This window comes from Amblyomma mixtum, chromosome 8 (genome assembly GCF_055824585.1).
Source record: "Amblyomma mixtum isolate Tamu chromosome 8, ASM5582458v1, whole genome shotgun sequence".
NCBI lineage: Eukaryota > Metazoa > Arthropoda > Arachnida > Ixodida > Ixodidae > Amblyomma > Amblyomma mixtum.
This window is the reverse complement of record NC_143019.1, coordinates 79,279,491-79,299,693: the sequence shown is the minus strand read 5'-3', so window position 1 is coordinate 79,299,693 and position 20,203 is coordinate 79,279,491. Positions and strand designations below refer to the sequence as shown.

General features: G+C 45.5%; 1 protein-coding gene across 1 annotated transcript; it reads left to right on the top strand.

Annotated features, from left to right (window-relative positions):
* The first annotated feature begins 7,287 nt into the window (after window positions 1-7,287).
* Window positions 7,288-19,635, top strand: LOC149333140 (uncharacterized). Its single transcript, XM_089557655.1, has 3 exons — window positions 7,288-7,366; window positions 13,076-13,545; window positions 17,236-19,635. Exons 1-3 carry the CDS (start codon window positions 7,288-7,290, stop codon window positions 19,633-19,635), a joined length of 2,949 nt encoding a protein of 982 aa, XP_089413781.1.
* Window positions 19,636-20,203: the final 568 nt, after the last annotated feature.

Sequence of the window (20,203 nt, the reverse complement as noted above, 5' to 3'; positions counted from 1 at the left end):
CTAAGGAACGCTGTGCCCACTTCGCCGGCTTGCGCTCGCTGCGTGTGGCAACGAATTTGTTCATCGTAGATATTTAGGGGACGCTTTCAAAGGAACAGTGCGTAAGCTTGCACTCGGATCCGAACAAGACTACTTGCTTGAAGTCGAGATGTAAAAAGAAAAGATATCCCCAAGGCCTTCAACTATCAATAATGGCAGGGGGAAAAGTCGCTGAAGTTCCAGCGATAAAAGCATAAGTTTTCTATTATCCTAGTGGGGCGTGTGTTTCGGCGTAACATGTCTTGCGCTTAGCATTTGCTTTCAAACTACCAAACATTGTTTTTGTGAGAAGGAGGGTTCAGTAAAATAATGTAATATATTCAATATCTTTTCTTTTTGCTTGCAACGAAGTGGGACGAGCAAGAGAAACAATTTTACCATTTCTCCAACAACAAACATCTTTTTTTTGTTATCCTCGACTTTCTTCTGGGCAGGGCAGACTTTGAAACCCATAGCTCGTCAACGTTATTCTGTTAAAAAAATTATTAGATTTGAAACGTTGCCGCTGTTTAATTATAATATCAATCATAATATCAGAGTACATGTTTAACTCTTTATTCAGCGCAAAACAACATTCTTCCCATGTGCGCGAATAAATAAAGCGTGTCCAAAATATGTGTGCGTAATATTTTTATTTTGCATTCCAGTAACTTTACCATGAACTTTGCCTTGGCTGTAGTATATATATATAAGGCATATTGGGCGGTTTCAGTTTAACCATCCTTTTCGAGGCTTTGATCAGCTCTTGTGAGCTTTCCTCGTTAACCTTCACGAGTCTGTCTGCATAGTCGAGAAAAAACCCCACTATTAGACACGTACTGCTTTTTATTTATTTTGATTCGTTTCTTCTGTTATCTCCTATACATTTTCAAAGAAATTAGATGGAGTTTATTTTTGTCAAAAGTGCATGTTATCTAACGTTTCTATTGTTGCTTTTGCCGTTTGCTTATGCTGATATCTTTCTTCAATTCTGAATGTGCATGGGAGGCGCTATTTTTATTTTACATGTCGTCTTCACTAACGTACAGTCATGAAGGAAACGTTGCGGGAGAGGGATTCATATGGAAAATTATTAATGCAAGATGATTTATAGGGAAAATGTTGCGACAAACAGAGAATTGCGGCCATAGGAATGTGGCCCTGCACTCCGGATTGTGAGCAAACTGCCCACGTTGCGTGTGGCGATTACATTATAGATTGGTCGCATGAAGAGGTCCGGGAAGAGGAACCTATAATACAACATTTTGGGCGAGTTGGTTACCTACATTCATTATTACAGCGCAAAGACGGCACAGAACAAGAAGGGGACACAACAGAGCTGGCTGTCAACTAAGTTTTATTCGAGACCAGTAGGGTTTTTATACCACTTGGCGATCAGAACGGGAAAACAAACATACAAGAATAGCTGTAGGCACGCGCAAGGGTACAGTAACGGCGGTTATCCGGCACGTGTAAAATTTCACATTCTAGATACTTCATCTCTTTCTGGGACAATGCCACTGATGGTGCGCTTATGCACTCGTCCTGCAGTCTAATAATCATAGCAGCTTCTATTATTTCTCTTGTTAATGTGTCTCGGTGTTTCCCTATGACACTGCATTGCCTCTACATCGGTTCACATTTATCGTCGCTATCATCTTCTGTGCTGCAGTCCCTGCAATGTTTGACAATGTCAGTGACAATGTCGCACGTGTGGCTACCACAGGCCACGTAGCCAAACATTGCAGGGACTGCAGCACAGAAGATGACAGCGACGATAAATGTGAACCGATGTACAGGCAATGCAGTGTCATAAGGAAACACCGAGACACATTAACAAGAGAAATAATAGAAGCTGCTATGATTATTAGACTGCAGGACGAGTGCATAAGCGCACCATCAGTGGCATTGTCCCAGAAAGAGATGAAGTATCTAGAATGTGAAATTTGACACGTGCCGGATAACCGCCGTTACTGTACCCTTGCGCGTGCCTACAGCTATTCTTGTATGTTTGTTTTCCCGTTCTGATCGCCAGGTGGTATAAAAACAATACTGGTCTCGAATAAAACTTAGTTGACAGTCAGCGCTGTTGTGTCCCCTTCTTGTTCTGTGCCGTCTTTGCGCTGTAATAATGAAAGAGGAACCTGTATCGCACAAGCCGCACCAATGGCAGCACCTATCATTGCAGAACAGTGGCGCATCGCGTAATCGCTGCACCACTGCGCCTGGAGTGGCAGGAAAACTGGCAGGGATCTATGAATGTAAACGTAAATAAGAGAATGGGCGATGTCCTGGTGTTAAAAGGAGATGACCAGAACGAAGGCGCCAGGAAAGCAACGATAAAGAAATTGAAAACTAATCTGTTTGCGGTCAATGAGCGCGGTTCGTAACGGCGACCACTCACGCATTTCCATCGTGTCGCCTAAGGAAGCGCTATGAAGTTTTTCTGCGTTACTTCGCTAGCAAGTCCCCTGGTACTGGTTCGGGTGCAGCAACCACGTATGTTTCCTCTTGCATCTATGCTTTCAGTCACTTTGTTAACTTGACCCCGCAGAAAGAATTTTGTTGACGCATCCGCACATCGAAAACTATCGTCAAAAGCAGCGCACTACACCATTGAATCTTGATAACCTGTCTCTTCTTAAACATTGATTGCCAGCATATTTAGATATATATTTTGCTGCGGCACATAATTTGGCGTGGGTAATTTCAATTCGCATACAACAACTTCGCAGTTGACAAAGGTTTGCTTCTCAGCTGTTGGCCGTTCAAGCTTTCAGGAGCAGTGGCGGCATTTGGTCTCTCTGGCCTTCGTAGTGAAAATCTTATAGCCTTGTAGCTTACATCAGCCACTTCGTTAATGGGCTGTGGACCACAGCTTTTACTTCACTGCCCATCCTGCAGGAATTTTCCTTTTAAACATTGACGTCGGAGGCACTCAGTCGCCGTAGGGTATTAGGGACCCGTGTGGCGCTTCTCTTTGTTAAAGAATCAGCTTGGTCGGGCTGTTAAGTTCATACACTTCGGAACGCCCCTACTTATTCTTCATTGTCATCGTGGGGCATTAAGGACCCGTGTGGCGCTCCTTTCTGTTAAATAGTCAGCTCGGTCGGGCTGTTAAGTTCATCCACTTCGAAACGCCCCTACTTATTCTTCATTGAAAATGCATTCAGAATCATTGAATCACAGCAACTTTTCATTTCATTGTTTTTTTAAACGAGCATAGTTCAACTAAAGAGCGGCTGCGCGAGTTCTGAAGGAGTGAAGGCACCTGTTACTGGCAAAAATGCTTTCTTATTTACTGCACGCAGTGTGTGTAACGCAGATCAGAAAACGGGTAGTTACGCATCTTGAACATTCAAGGTGCCTCTATAAGTACCACAACGTCTTTAGCAGACGTTGACCATTTTCTCTGCTATAAAACCGTATTCAATTTCGCGTTGCTCGCCAGCAGAGCTTATTTGGCAGGTTCTCTCGCCCCTTTGTTCCAGTTTGTTGTCCTGGTTAGCCTCCTTGTGTTTCCGTCTTCTCGACCCACTTCGCATTAAGAAGTAAAGGTTACGCCGATATGAAAATCGCTTCTACGAGTATGCCGACTGGAATACGAGCCTGTACATTTCAAAATATAACACCACATGCAGTGAAAGAAGAAACCTAATTTGCGCATAAATTCAGCAAATTGTGACAACCTCCTGACATTCTTGCTGGTTGAGCACGTGAAAAATAAGCTTCTTTCATAACACGAATGTGGTCTTCCTTTGGAGCAGTCTTTCCGTCACTCTTCCTGCAAGCGAATTATCTATAACAGCCATGTCACACCTCCCCGCGTGAATTATAACCATAATCTACACTTCCCGACAAAAGCACAAGCACACGCGCATGGGTGGGAGATCACTGGAACGAGTAAGGCTGGCACCAATACACAATTAAAAACTGCCTATGTGAATTCGACCTGTACCTAAAACAACAAGCCGTTTAACCCCCCTGTGCTGCACGTCTCGTAGAATTGCAATTTTCGTCCGGCAGCTGTTCTCAGTAAACAACGATAAGCATAGCAGCAACAGCTGGGCTAAGGCCTGAATCATGGAACGTGTCGTGACTGGAAAAGCGGTAAAGTGCTTGATGCTTAGACAAAAGACGCGTTTAAAAACAATGGCAAGCGGAGTGCTACACATTTCTGTGAAGGCTGCAATTGCCATGAATCTGCGCAAGAGCAATGAGTGCGCATTTGTCTCGAAAAATTGTCCTTACTGCCTACGTGGCTTCGAGTGCCTGCGGCCACTTCTAGCATTGAAATCATCTCATGCCTTTTAAATTACAGCAAAGGTATTGTACGTGAACGCTACGACATACTTCGTCCAAACGGCCGTGTTGGCTGAAACATGATCTTCAAAGGTGGAACTCGTGACACCTAGAGTGTGCAAAACAGGACAAGAAACGTTTTCGTAAGTAGCATAACTTTCAGTGTTGTAACTGGGACTAAACGTTCCTTAGCAAGGAGTTAGAATTTCCACGACCTGGCGGTGTTAAGCGTGCACTGCCATCGCACAGCACATGAGCGTTTTTGTATATCGCCTCCATCAAAAAGCAGTTGCCACGGCCGGGATTAGAGCTTGCTAAAACGCCGAAAGATACAGCCAGTAATGCAGAGCGCAGGGCTGGAAAATTATTTACGTGCGCAAACGCTTAAAAGTAAAAAAAAAGCCATTAGGGAAAAGAAATCGGAGTCACGGGAGTCAACGTCATTTTGAAGCAAGCATAACACCAAAATGCTCCCGTCTGCAAGGTCCTTCAACTTAAAATTGTAACAAAGACGCTTGCCTGGTTTACTGCTTCTGATAGCGAAAGTACGCAAAAGGAACAGGAATCGGGAAGGAAAGGAACACGAAGCCGTCAACACAAGCGAGCGCTTTACGTCGCATTATCTGTTTCTATCCTGCAGTCTATATAATTTCGCCATCTGTTTTGTCACCCGCATCAACTAAGTCACCTAATTAAAGTCGTTGCATGGCAACAGGCCAACAAGTGTTAGGTACTTCTGTGATGTGAAGAACTGGTGAGATGTCAAACGCATGTGAACATCGGAATATGCGAATCTATAAACTGAAAGAGGCGATGTTTTACTGTGGATCTTGCCCTCAGGCTGTCAAATGTGAAAGCTCAAAACGTGACAAAATCTTTTAGGCGGTATAAAACGCTGATAATTAATATACATCGAGCACTACTATCGAGCCCATCCTATGTGTCTCCCTGTGTCTCTGTCGGTTTAGCGCTATGTGGCAAGTGGACCGTCACCAACTCGCCCAAGCTTCCACTCTGGCTACTATGAAAAGCAAGACGGCACGGCGGAAATACTCTCCTGCCGCTCACAAAATCAGAAACTTGGGGTCGATAACGCCAGAGGAGTATTCCAAACCACAGGTTGTCTTTCCGTCTATGAGGTTGTGAATTGTATGCCAAATTGAGTTAAGCGATACCGTCCTAAGGTGTCAACAGTTTTATTTCCTTAACACACTCTTCGCTAAAGAACTGCAATAAAAGGGTTGTTCCGTCCTGATGTCAAGTGCGTTCACATTAGTCGAGAGAAACTGCATAGCAACAAGTGCCGCGCAAGGATGCCCTTCCCGCAGAAAAAAAGCTCAAACGACTGTCATGGCAGGTTTCTATTATTCGATGGCTGACATCCAGTGTAACAAAGAAGTGGAAATTGGGTAATGAATACTTGAGGTACCCGACATGTTCGTTTAGACTCTTTTACTTTTGACAAGAGATATACTTTTTCTTTTTTTTTTGTACAACGCACAGTTTTTCAAGAGTTTTCTATTTTCGGCCTGCCGATGTTCTACGCCGGATTTATAAAATCTTTATGAGGCGCACACACAAATAGAGTAGAGTGCGACGCATGCACTAACTACTTCCACTTTTAGGAATAAAACACAGAAAAAATGTGCAGCATTCTTCCAGAGGGACAAATTTTGCATAACGGTCATGCCCTTCCATTCTCCGAAAAGAGAAGGTGCATTTTGTGCGTGTGCAAAGCTCTTGCTCACGCGTGTCGTCTGTAGATACAAGAAAGAGCGCACGACCAATTGAATACTCTTCAAAAGTTACAGTTACTGTTAACCCCCACCCCTGAACAAATTCGAAACACAGCCTTCCCCAGTACCTGCATCCAATTCTTTCTTTCGCTGTTAAATCTTCATTTACGATTACTAACCAGTGAGTACAATATTTTTCGGCAGGTACCCTTGAGCCATGCACAAAATTTTTATTGCGCCTAATACTCAATCACTGAAAAAATTCGCAAACATTTATCCTTGACAATAGCAGCAAATTTTAGTCGAATAATACATCATTAAACACGAGTGGTTCCGATCACTGCGACGGCTCCAGAATGAGTGCGGGCGCCAGGTATTGTATGAGCTACGATGATGCAGCATAAGCGCGAGTAATATTCCACTGAAAGCAATTGCATGCAATTTTTGTACATTGGCGTCGAGTCGCCATGAATATCACGCGCTTGCTCGCACCCCTCCGCCCGATGAGCCTGTCTCGTCAGGAGTACTGGCATTGGGCACAGCTGCTTCCATTCGCACTTGAACAAGAATATATCTGAGCTCGGAATTTTGTATGCTAACACACAGGAAACCGTAAACTGCACATGATATGTTCGATTATTGCCGCAGCGGGCAAAAAAATTACATAGAATGTTTACTACAACCGAATCAGCCCGAAACCACGGATTTGTGCCACGTACCAGACAATGTTCTTGTGGCGGGAGCACCGCAGCACGAGACTAAGTAGAGAGAGGCGGGATACGATGCTGTGGGCTGTAGCCCTCACGCTTTTCGGGCATCCAGTCGGCAAGAGACGATTTTGCTTGGGGTCAGAACCACCGGGTTAGTGCCACGTAGAAGACGATGAAGAGCAGGCAGTGCAGCGGGACGGGGCGCTCGCATGCAATCGGCTGAAGCATAAAATCGGAAATGGATGATTGTGCGAGGCTCTGAACCTCCGGAGTAGTACATTCGCACAAAAATATTTCCTGTTCTCCTGAAATCAGCGGAACGAACCAGAAGTGCATTGGAGTCCATCGGTTTTTTAGGTCAGTCAGAACATACAACATACAGCATACAGCAAGCTACTTGGCAGCACCACCTCTCACTGTGCCACGCAATGAGAAAATGATGTTTCCGATTCTGAGAAGAATTATCGTGCATGTCTGTTCCAGGGGTCCCAATTGTCTGCCGGACGTAGCAGGCAGCAAACATGGCAGCACATTGGCTCTGTCTTGCCCTAACGCTTTGCTTCATAACCGTAACGAGAACGAACGTCACGGATAGCCCTGGTAAGGAATGCGCAGTATGTTACACCATTCTTGGGCAAAAAGTTACCACACAAAAGAGGAGAAATAAAAAAAAAAGCAACGAGAGGGTCAAATAGTACTCTCCACTTTATCACACTAACTTGAATTTGGATTGCACCCTTCACTTTTCGCCATCTGAAAAGGTATTTCTATATGCTGCGCATCCAACAGCAGTTTTCTCCCTCATCCATCTAGTTGATGTCTGAGTTATAAGTGCGCACAGCAAGTCGTACCAGAATAACGCTGACACACTCGTATCAGAAAGAAAAGGGCGGAATAGTTAGCGTGCGCGAGAAAACGTAGTTTTCAATTCAGTTTCAGGTTGAGACTCGGCTTCCGAGGCCGAGCAGGCTTCGGCCAAAGATTCGTGAAGTCGGACTTAAGCGCCGCCTTAAGTTTTTAACTCGATAGCGATACTAGATTAATGCCCATGTATGCGCATTTGGTCATTCTCAGTACTACGTTTCATATGTCAGGTGTTACACTGTCAGGGCCGGCGCTCTTCTTTGCGCTGCCTACACCCGCCATAAAAAAGTAGTGTGTTCCCTATGGTCAGCGAGAAACAGTAAATACTTTGGCTGCAGGCTTTTTACGTCCTGCGTTTCTCATGAGCTGTAATAAATGTGCTCTTATTGCTGTCCCTTCCTCGTGCCTTAGACAACTCGGCCTGAAAACAAGAGCTCTGTAACACGCCCCCCTTTATTTTTTTTTTCTTTATTGTGTCACGGATTCTTTCCGTGTAGGGGGCAGAGGTAAAGGCAAAATGCCTGACAGAGCCTCTGCGCCCCCACAGTTCAAGGCAGCATAACGTGTCATTTACACACATATTTGCTAAACATTTTTAGCACACAACAGAAAGCAAAAAAAAAAAAATCAGTTATTTAGATCACATGACTTCACAGCATTAGTTTTTCTTGAACATGGTATATTTTAAAGAGGAAGAAAAGGCATATGCAATAGTTATTATGTAATGACAAAATTGGCTTGCATCAGAAGCCAATCAAAGAAAAGAAAAACCACAATTCATTGGTCCGAAAAATAAATCGCATATGCAGTAAATAGATCAGTACACACAAGCATTTCCGGAAAAAACAAGGTTTGGACTGATGTGTGGGGTACATGCTGAAACAATGGCAAATATATTGTACAACCGAACAGAGAAATAACATAACATAATATAACATAAATAATAGAAATAACATAACATAATGCAACGTAGCTGAGGTTACATGTGTAATCAGGGATGAGCGCAAGTTAACAAAAAGAGAATGCAATGTCACTGCCCACTAATAGCTTTTTACAGTTCTTTTTGAAGTTGTGGAAGGATTGTGTGTATTGTACATTAAAGTGATCACTGCTTAATATGTTAATTGTTTGATAATTCAATTTTTGCCTTCCGTAATTAGTTCTTGTGGCGGGCTTGAGATGGTGTGGTCTACGTATTGGGTATGAAGTGCAACTCTCTACGGGTATTGTGTGCAGCCTATTTTTATAAATCCACTGAAGTAGTTTGAAATAATAAACTTGATCTGCTTTAAGCATGCTGTGTTTAATAAAGAGCGGTTTTGTTCGGAGTCCTCGTTTGTCACCAATATAGTTTTCACACATTCTCAATATTTTCTTTTGTATCATGATTAGTTTGTTCATGCGGACCACCTGCGTACTTTTCACAGCGTTGCACCTGATGTATGAAACGGTGTGTAGTTTACATTCACAGATCGCTGCGAGTCCCCGTACCACTTCTGGCGCAGTTGTGCAGGGATAAGGCCTGCGAAGGCAGCTGCTGCCACCGGTTAGCCCAGTAATACCCAGGTTATTCGTCGCGAGTTATCTTGACGTCGCGCAGAGACGCTTGAGATAGACAAACAGCGGCGAAATCTAAGATCGGGAATTTCAGTACTAGAGCACCGAAAAGTGTTTCTGACGTAAGCTTTGAAAAAAATTGCAATCTCTCGTTGTCGACAGCACTTGAAAACGTGAAATCCTTTGCAGTACTTCATATAGCACTGTGCATGATAGGTCTTAGGTGACGTTGGCCGTCATCTAAGAATCTGCTTCGTCCATGTCAGGCCACTCCCCTTCTCACCACGAAGCACTTCTGAACGCCGACGTTGCTGAAGCGCAGAACGAGCCACAGCCGCGTGCGCTTGGTAGTAATCGACTTGGGTGCTGTTTACCCTTATATGAGTCCTTTCTGAAGAGTATATAAAACAAACATAGAAGAAATAGAGAAGGAGCTCTGGCCAGCAACGCTTTACCGTGCTTAAATCCAATTCAAGATACATGAAAAGAATTGAAACTCTCATAATAAAGATAATACAAAAAAGAGATAAAAGTTATGACACAGGGAAAGTCACAGACAGAGTGAGACGGTCAAAGCACAGTGTGCAGGCACGAATAGAGCCCAATAAAGGAATACTGAGCCTTCCTCTGGGCAGAGCTTCCGCAGGATAAAGGAGAGTAAAGAAGCAAATCAGCGAGTACAGTTAAGAATTGTGCTGCTTATGAAGTGAACCATTTGTTGTAGAACAGCAGAAGCAGCTGGGTTTCTCAGAAGAGAGGGGTAAGTCGATCGTGAATGTCAGTAGAGTAGAGGGAGATTAAAATGGAAATAAAAGTTGCAGTAAGCCAACAATTCAGGAAGCTGTGACAGACGTCTTCACACAACTTCCCACATGAACAAGTGGAGGATGGAGATAGGCCATTTTTTTTTTGATTGATAAAGAATATATCATTCCCAGTGAGTGAAGCAATAAGAGGATTCCGGTGTAGACAAATGGGGAGAATATTGAGTGTATCAGACATCTAATTGAATAACTCTGTACCGCCATTATTCTGACGACAAAAAGTGCACCATAAAAGAAGCGAAGAATGGTGTAAAGGGAACACACGCAGCGGCGTGAACGGATAGAATTGTGTAAACAGCCATATTGCCCGGCGCTGTCAACAGCCTGGTCGGCTAACTCATTACAATAAACTCTAGAGTGACCGCGGATATGAAATAAAAGAAAGGGTCAAGATTACATAAATGCTACATACCTTTCTTAAGGTATAAAAAACGCTGGGTTATTGGACGATATGGAAGACAGGGCCGTCAGCAAAGATAGAGAATCAGCGTAGAAATGAACGTTTGCAGAAGAATAAGCAGGACCAGAAATAGTCCACAAGCTCAGCGACGTAGGCACTAGAGGGTGGTTATAACGAGAGGCGATGAACAAATAAAATACTTTGTGTTCAGCTAGGAGCAACAAATGGAGCAACAGCAAAGTCATCGGTGAAAGCCCCATCGGTGTAAATATGCAGTGCGCATGGAAAACAAAAGGACAAGGCTTTTTAGAACCAAGTTGAACAAAATAAATTTAAATGTCAATGAAGGATGATTAGACTAGCAATTAAATAAAGGTTGAATTTCACGTCGGTTATTAAATCTTTTACCGCATACTAAGGCTACCCAGAATATTAAAAGCATGCACTTTGCAAAAAACTGGTCTAGATAAAGAGGAAATGGAAGAGCATTTGCAAGAATATGAAGAGCAGCGGTTCTTGCAGTATTGTAGGCATCAGTAGAGCAAGAAGCGGAATTCGTTGAAGCGATAGGACGCGATCTCTTAGCCTGGAAAGAGGGCAATGAAAGAATCAAGCTTGGGCGCCATAGGTGATTGTGGGAAGAATAACCCCATAATCAAATTGGCACAAATGACAAGGAAAGCTCGAGAATATAAATGGAATCAACTAAGGAGCTTAGTGGTAGACGCAAGAACTTTTGTTTTCGATTGATTAACATGACGAATGAAACTTAGGTGAGAGTCAAAAAAATTGCTGGCGTTTAGCTCCGGTTAAACCTAGTGTGTGTGCGATAGCTTCATACACATGGTTACACGTGCTCTCCGATTCAGTTTCCACCGACTGACCCGAAGAAGACGTGGCTTCGCTAGCGGCCTGTCGCGGTCGTATCTTCGCTTCTTGATGGCGTCGTGTGGCGAGCCGTTCGTTTCGTTGTTCCGGCGCCTCGGTCACGCGCTTCGCCTTCTTGGCTTCCTGAGCTAGTTGTCGACTCGCCTTATTCCACGCAACAACTGCGGCGTCTGTCGACGTGCACGGCTTCCCGCAGTCGCCGTTGATGTTGGTCGCAGTATAAACGCGGACTTTCCGTTTCTTCACCCATCCTTTATATCAAGAACCGCAGCTTCGCACCCTCTGTTTATAAAGTGCCCGAGCAAAGACGCGCACCTGTAGCTACTGCGCATGCGCGGCGCGCACAGCGAGGCCGCGGAGGCGGCGGCGGCAGCGCCCCAGCTAAGAAGCCGGCGGTGGCGCACCTGTGACGTCACGTGCAGCGCACCTGTAGCGCGGCGCATGTGTAGTAGTGGCTTCGGCTCGGCCCGCTGACTTTGGCTTCACATGGCGTAGTGAAGCTATCGCTTCAAAACAGCTCCTCTAATCATGTGATGTCCGGGGTAGAAGTGAACATAGTTCAAAATCTTCGCCCTGCGAAATGAAACCTTAAATCGGCGGCGCCGCCCAGCCGCGAGTCCGCATAGAGAGCACGCGCCCCCGACCAACTCTACCCTTCTGACACATTCATTCATAAAAGACGCTCTGCCTATGTTCTTTATGTAACTCCACGCTAGGACGAAGGCGAGAGCACGAACTAGGTATTTAAGCCAGCGATGAGCAGATATAATTGCTGTAGCAAGCACAGTGTCTTTGCGCTTCCGCTGGCAACCGGATAACCAACTTGACAGCGGAGCCCTTAAAGGCCAGCAAAATTCGCTTCCACCACCACACTCCCAGTTTCTTTAGCCCTCGCCATGCTGATTACCAGTATGACGGGCAGTTTCGTAATGTTCATTCCATTTTTGAGTTTGGTTCACCAGAGTTTCCGGAGAATGTTCGCTCCAGGTTGACGGGCATAAGAACTAAACGTAGCACATGCTAGAATCTGAAGCTTGGCTGCATTGCCTTTAAGATTTCGGTCCTGTAACAGCCTAGAAGTGTTAAGAAAATTGTAAATAAATAAATTACGAAGTGCTTAGGCTTCACGGCGCCAGGCACTAAATTTATCCCGACTTGTAACTGTGCTGCTGCCGGTATTTTGCTAATGGCCTCTACTATACATTGCAGTGTAAACCTATAGGCTACATGACAGCCTTGCATAGCAGGAAGATCACAACAGGCTGATGGTCATCGGCCTGATACTGCATACGTGAGCGGCATGGGTTACGTAACCGCAGGCTTGATCGGTCATACGGCCGGATGTTGGTGGTATATAATGTGAATCACGCTGGGAGGGCTTCAATTAAAAAGCTTTGCTCTATGAAATACATAACAAACCAATTTTGTTTCCTGTCGCAACATTACTGTCTGCATATCCCGCGGTCCTGCTCGACTGACTGCCCTTACGGCGCCTCTGGGTGTTTCCGCCAATAAGGAGGGCTATGGATGCAAACAAGCAAACAAATGTGTATCTGGATAAAATTAGCAAGCGCTCAGGGAAATTTTCGCGGCATTAAATTTTAACCGAAGATCGAGGGGTGTACGCCAATTCAGCTCCCGAAAGTATACACCTAATATAGTAAGTCGTTATGGTATGGCATTGAATGCGACACCCCATAGTATTACGGCTTCGTTTTAAAGATGTATTGATGTCTTTCGTAATGACCAATATTGCCAATATTTATTTATTTCTAGGTGCTGGTGTCACCCTTGTTGGCAAGGAAAGCACCATATATTATATATCAGACTTTGGCAATGGAAAGATCGAGTTTCCTGGCGGTTACGAGCAAGGAGTCGGATTTCCAGGGGCCAGCTCAGGAAAACAAACAGTGAAATCTCCGCGGTCATACACAAAACTGAAGCCAGGGCAGCCTGTGTTGTTTATTCCCTTGCCGCCGGCAGCACCTCGGCCTGAAGACATGGCAGCTGGACCTCCTAGCGTTCAGGACACTTCAGACGGAAGAAGAGCAACGAAAAAAGGAGTGGTTTGCTTCGGCGCCGGAGACGCAGAGATGTGCTTGCAAGTGGACCTGGGCACCACCAGGATGCCAGTCGGTGCCAGGCGGCTGAACCAAACGGCGAGGAGTGGTCGAGTGCTCGCCAAGGAAGCTGTCGACGAACCGCGTGCCGTTCCTCAACGAGTGGGGTTTGAGAGATCGTGGAAGGTTCGTAATGCCCACCTTTATCAAAATGCAATAGCTACTCCACCGCATCACGGCCGCCAGCAAGAACTCTTTTCACCTGCAGGTTCGCCTGCTTGCTTGCCACAGCGGAACCTAAATTTTCGTCCTGCTCTGCGTATTCCCTCTCGTGATCCCTGTTCCGTCTATAACCGATGAAGTCATTGTCTGATTTGCGCAGCATAGTTGCTGAAGCAAACATATCGTTTGCGCAATCCCGTACGGTGAAACTACTTTCAATACTTTATATTACGCCTTCATTGAAGTATTTCTGTTTTGGAGCTTTGCTGTGGTCTTAAAAGAACACTACTTGGTACAGCGATCTAAGCGCAAAGAGACCATTATAGCTAAAGAAAAATTATTTGATAACCTAGAATGCACCGAAACACGAAGTAGAGCAAGTGTCGGTATCAATAGCCCATTTTGCGAGGGAATTACGCGCCTTGAAACTTGTTTTTGTGCGAAGGCCAGAGGCTATGTTACAATCATATTGCCTCGAAAATAGAGGCAACCAGTCCTCGGTGTACACGTCACGAGTTTGAGTCGACTGACGGGGAAAAATTTTTAAATTCCATTATCTCAGCCATAAATACGCGTTTTCACACTATACAATGGTTAAAACAAAGGCAAAGACCCAGAGAGTCAATTTCAGTTATATCACTTTCAGTTATATCCCATCACAGAACAGTGATGGGATATAACTGTGCTCAGTCTCCCATTAAAATGACCAATGCCTGCTATACGATCTCAGTACCCGAACGCTAAAAGCTATTCAAAATCCTTTCACTATACGAGTACACTACAGGGGTTTCATAAAATGCCCCCAATGTCGTCTCGGGCCTTTCATCCTTTAATGCAATGCTGCGACAAAAGATCTAAATCTGCCTACATTTGTTACGGAGCTGCGTTAAACCAAACGCCCAAATTTTGTGTAGTAATGAGTTGTAGAATTACGAGTCATCTTCATGCTCTAGATAGTTCTCAGCCCGCTCTGCCAATGGCGCTGCGGGAAGCGCACTGTTGCTTATTTTTTCTAGCCAAACCTAATATATGTAGCCTCTTTACGCGTCTCTGTGATGTTTAAGAAATATATCCCACGTGTGTGTAAGCAATCTTGCCAGCCAGGATTTGGTTAAGGACGACTACATAAAGAAATCGAGACATGATATCCTACAAAAACCAAGAAAGGAAAGGTTGAATTTATTTGGAATCCATTACAAAACACCTAAGTACGATTAAAGAGCTAATGTGCTGGTCTGAGAGCTCGACGAAATACCGATTTCATAAACATCAAGATAACGCGCAGCAGACAGCAGCCAAGCAGACGGCAGCTTGTCTCCTGATTTTGTAAAATATGTTATTGTTGTTATGAGCGGAGAACATTTCAGCGCTTCTAGGAAACCATTCCAATGTCCAGAACCAACGTTGATGCAGTGAGGACTTGAGGTGTTGCTGGGAGTCGCCAAGAATGCTTATAACTACCGAACTCTGAGCGGAAACGCAAATCAGGGGTGAGGAGTTTATGCTTTCGCAGACAAACTGATTTACTGCAACCAATATTCTTCCGGGAAACTAAACGCACATGGATTAAGATTATTCCGGTTTTGAATCAACCCGTGGTGCGCAGCAATTTATTCTCCGAGGCCTCCAGCGTACGGGTGCAGCGGTTCGTCCAAACAGGGTGAAGGCTGGGATGAAAATAACTCTACTTATTAGCTGATAGAACACTTCACTTTTCGGTTGGAGCCGGGCACGCTGTCCCCTAAACCTTTCTTTGTTTACCAAGAGGCTTCCGCGAACATTTTAAAAAACAACAATGGAATAACAACAAAAACGAAAGGGACACTCCTACAGGACCAACATGGCAGATTTAAAACTCTTTAAGGCTTCTCAAACGTTACGCTCAAAGAGCCCCTGCGGTATAAAACTTGTGTTCTGCTGTTCAACAAATTGGGATATACACCCCCGAAAAAAATTGTAGGCGACAATTAAGCTCCGCTTTAACGGTATGACGTGATAGCGCAATCCGTTCATTTAGCTATAACCAAAAGGTCATTCTCCGCTTTACCATCTTAGATCGCTGGGAGTCCTCCCACCCCTCCTGGCGCCGTGGTGCAGCGGTTAAGCGATGCGCCAATACCGTGAGATGGCAGGTGCTCCGAGCAGTGGGCCTTGTAAGGCCCAAGCTGCTCTTCCTGAGCGATCAATCATTATTTCAACCATCACCTGCCACTGTGGGCAGTTTGCTCAGAATCTGAAGACTGACATGCCTGAATAGTAGACTTGTCTGACGGGGCTCCCCAGCAGTGTACCGCACTGGGACTTTCATTAAAAGATGTACAGAAAAACGTCCTCCGAATAAAATAAAGAGAATATATAAAAATTTAAATTAGTGGTACCAACAATAGGTGGACAACCCCCCCGCAAAGAAATTGCTAGATAATTGCAGAATATCCCATGGCTTCTATTGTGGGAATATGCGGGGACAGTCTTTCGCTCCGATCTCCCACTCCACGGATGCAGCGTTTCCGCTCGCTAACCACGGAGTGTGTGTGGGGGGGGGGGGGGAGACTGCCCCCTCATATTTCCACAACGGCGTCCCTCGTTCGGCTCCAGTTTAGGCCGTTGAGCCTCGTTTGAGGTCTAGGCCGTGAACTCCGAGCTCGCGGTATCACACACCACTCGTTGCCGTTCTCACGGCTGCGCAGCGGAAAAAGCGAATGAGGACACAACACAGAACAGGACGACTTGCCCGCAGCAAAACGTTTCTCCCAAAACGGGTTCTCCCAAAATCACTGGCTGCTTGATCTTCGACCCTTGCCGTCTGGCTTGGTCGTGCGGCTGATGGGGCAAGATGACGACAACAAAGAAGGAAGATTTGAGGTATTCACCTGACGTCCTCTCGCTGTCTCGGCTCGCTGTTGTTTCCCTCCGGCCGCAGCCGGTCCCCGCCGATCTCAGCGCACTTGCCCATTGTCACTTTCGGCCAATCAGCGACCGCTTCGGCGGCGCCTGGCGGTGCGCGCTTGCGACCAGTTGGGGGAACAGGGCAGCGCAGCGCTCTCGAGGGGGAGATCTGGTTGCTTGTCCGCGATGAGGGAGGAAAGCGTCCGCTTTCCCTCGTCTCCCCGGCGCGCCTCGCCGGCGTCAACGGCCTACTCAGAACACCCACACCACAAAAAGAAACACAATATGCTACAGAAGCGGCCACTTCGCCAATTGCGGAGTGGCGTATGTAGCAGCGCTGTATTTCGTAACTGTTTTAATTATAAAAAAATCCCGCTTCGAAGTGCACCGCGATGTTGTCATCTTACAGTGCAGAACGGTACACTCCAGGATAACGCGTAGCTCATAACCCAATGAATACCACACCGGGGAAGGTAAAATCAGTGTCTTAAAGCTGATGAATTTTGGAATTTATAGTGGGTACCAGCTGCGCTGAGGTTTGCTACAAAAATAATAAAGTCGGAAATTGGGTACGCGCTATATCGTTGAGATCTATTTCCTTCCCATAAACCATGATTTAGACTCACGTGGTTTGGAAACATCGCACGAGATTTTCGTGCTTAGCAATCATTGCGTAATTGTTCTCTGCAATTTTTCTTGAATCGGAAAGAGACACAAAGTATTTCTATGTCCTAATTTTTCTGTCTTTCCCATTTCTTTCTGGTCCAGGATTCCCTGAAGGAAACATTCTGGCCGAGCCTACCCCAGAAACCTCAGGAAAGCCGCTCGGAAGTGGAAAGTGCACCGTCCGTCTTCAAAGAAATAATAGACGTGCTCTCGTTCAAAAACCTAACATTCTGGCGCAACAGCAGGTGGATGGAAGTAATGAACGGTACAGGGCTAGGCGCCAGCACAGAAGCACAAATTACTCGCGAGTACAAAGCAATGCTGCAGAAACCTGCTGAAGAAGATTCAGAGAAACAGCTTACCGAAGATATACTCTTCTTACACAAACTACTGCAGCTCACTAAATGGCCTGTAGAGCGTAAATGGCGGGGTTTCGTAGACGGTTGCAAATACCTGGTTCCGAGAAAACGTGTAAGAAATCCTCAGCAGCCGGTTTTAAAGGAGGAGCAAGATGGTATTAGGCAGACTAAGGAGCGCCATAAAGGAGCTATATCTAAGCGTACTTTGCTGAGAGATTCTCCAACGGAAATAGACGAGTCAAATGAACAGCCAGAGCTTATGAATGACGCTAAGAAGTCGAACATACACAATGTCCGTAGACAAAATCTCTTGTGGTCAGTGCATGGCCACCTTCCTTCGGAATCCCGATACAGGTATGCTGGCTTGAAAGAGTACCAGAAAATGGTAAGAGACAACAAAAATTCTCATTGGGGGCGTCGACGTCCACCAGGTGTCTATGAAAGAGCCGCTTCATACTGGGCCGATGTCCCTGCTGGCTCTCAGTTTGACATGTTCGGAGCCTACGCGGTAAGTAACATGCATTCAAGGATGCCACCTGAAAACTTTCGTCGTCGTCAGCGCCGTCAGAGGAATCCGAGCGGGGTGAAGGCTGGATACAGAGCTGCTAAAGGCCGCCATTCGTACTATCAATTCAGCGACGAAGTCTTAAATCATATTCCGACACGAAGACATCTCCCTGATGATGACAGCTACCGAGATGCTCGTCAGCCGTTAAAACAGCGTCGGCGTCACCGAAGCGGAAGGAAACGAAAATATGCGCCAGCAACGAAACGAATGCACATTCAGGTGTATCAGCAGCCGCCTTTAACTGAACTCGTCATGAACCGGAACGTCCTCGGCATGTCGCCAATGAGGTTAGTCCTCTTTGCGGAAACCGCTCGTCTCAGCAACCTCCCTATAGACGTTAGATGGGACGTGCTCACAATGGGTTTTAAACTATTCAGCAACGAGAGTACACTCACTGAGAAAGATATAAAGGACATTGTTGGAAAGTTTCCAGAACCGGCTCTTAACACCACATTTCACGATATCATGAACAACATGATCCTCGTCGACCTGATTACCTTCAACCGCTCTGGCGATTACTACGCGTGGCTGAAACTGAAAGATCTTCAGCCGCCTATCAGCGCCTCCCTCGACAAAAGCAGACGAGTGCAGAGAAGGCTGAAAAGCAGTCCTTCGGTCCGTGATGCCTTGCACGCGCGGTACGACAGTGATCTGAAAGTTCTGATATTATTCAAGCTCACCATTCTCAAGATGAATCGTTCCTACAATAATGAAACCGACAGCCTCCTCTCTAGGAACGTAACTGAATGTATAACGGCCGATAAGGTAAAAAATATCCTTGACACTGTGCGAAAAGAAAACGTATCGTCTGCTGCTATAACCCTGGAATACTCGAAACAGCTGAACACAACGATTACCTCTTGCGTCTCTTTCCTACACGACCTTAGCGGTGCCTCAGCGGAGTGGGCCAAAGGCCTTCCGCGATTTGACTCGCGCCATATGAATGACAGCAAGACTCTCGGGCTTGAAGTGGACAAGTTGATTGACAAGATGAAAGAACTGAATCGAAGTGATGCCATCAAGCGCGCCATGAACGAGCTCGTCTTTCTCAAACTCCTTACAGTAACCAACACCTCCGTTTTCGAAGCGCCTTGGAGGGAGCTCCTTGTTACGAAATGGTCAAACGACTCGGGGAAAGAAGCTGCCAAGGCCACGAGTTTTTCACCGCTGACGGTTAGCCTGTTGCGCGGTTTCGTTTATAGCGGTATCCACTCTTACGCTGATTTCTTGATCCAACAGATGACGAAGATACCCGAAAAGGCATCTTTCGTCAAGGAAGCCTTTTTGAGCCAGTCGAAGCATCTGGTAACTACGAACGCACCGATGGCAGAGAAAAAACAGAGCCGCATTCCAGCCTTAGCATATCAGCAGGAAATCAATGCGAGCATCCCCGTGACCCATACAGAGGGTTTGGTGTCTCCGCTGAGTGAGAAGATTGAAACACAATCGAGGTCGTCAACGAGCCTTTCTGCTGATGTGACAACTCGTGCCCTAATTACGAGCACGTACCAGAATGCTTCTGCAAGCCAAATGCATGCAAGTACAGCTTCAGTTTCAAAAGTAAGCGAAGGATAGCGAGACTCTCAAAGTACAGGAGGAACCAGAAGCAGTAAGAAGACAATGAAAAATTCAACCACGGGTTAACTGACGAGACAACGTAAGAAAAAGATAATGCAAGAGAAACAGCAAAGCTAACCGAGCCCAGCTATGTCCAAAAGTATTTATTGGGCATCCGGCATTCAACGTTGAATTACCACGAAGTTTATCGCAAAAGTGCTGCAAGAAATTAAATAAAGAAAAGCCAAAATTGAGAAAATCTGTATGTATATTTATTTCATTTCAGAAAACAAAAACCGTTATATCTAAAATACTCCAGAAAAACATGGAAAGACCCGCAGATGAGTGGAGCAACCGCGCTGTAAAATCAGATAAATGCTTTTAAAAGGTTTCCTAGTCTAGTAAGACGATAGTGTTCTTTCCATGGTTATGGCTTTAAACAAACACGCACAGAACGTAACCGCAACAGACAGCACAATTCAATACCGCTTGAAGCAGAAGGTGAAAAAGTATTTCTCGTTACATTCTTTCTGCACATTGTTCAATGTGACAAAGAGCAACCATGGAGCGAATCAGTGTAACCATG

Coding starts and splice junctions, on each gene's coding strand:
- LOC149333140 (XM_089557655.1), top strand. CDS start 7,288: ATGGCAGCACATTGGCTCTGTCTTGCCCTAACGCTTTGCTTCATAACC. Junction 7,367..13,075: donor GAACGTCACGGATAGCCCTG/GTAAGGAATGCG, acceptor ATTTATTTCTAG/GTGCTGGTGTCACCCTTGTT. Junction 13,546..17,235: donor GGTTTGAGAGATCGTGGAAG/GTTCGTAATGCC, acceptor TTTCTGGTCCAG/GATTCCCTGAAGGAAACATT.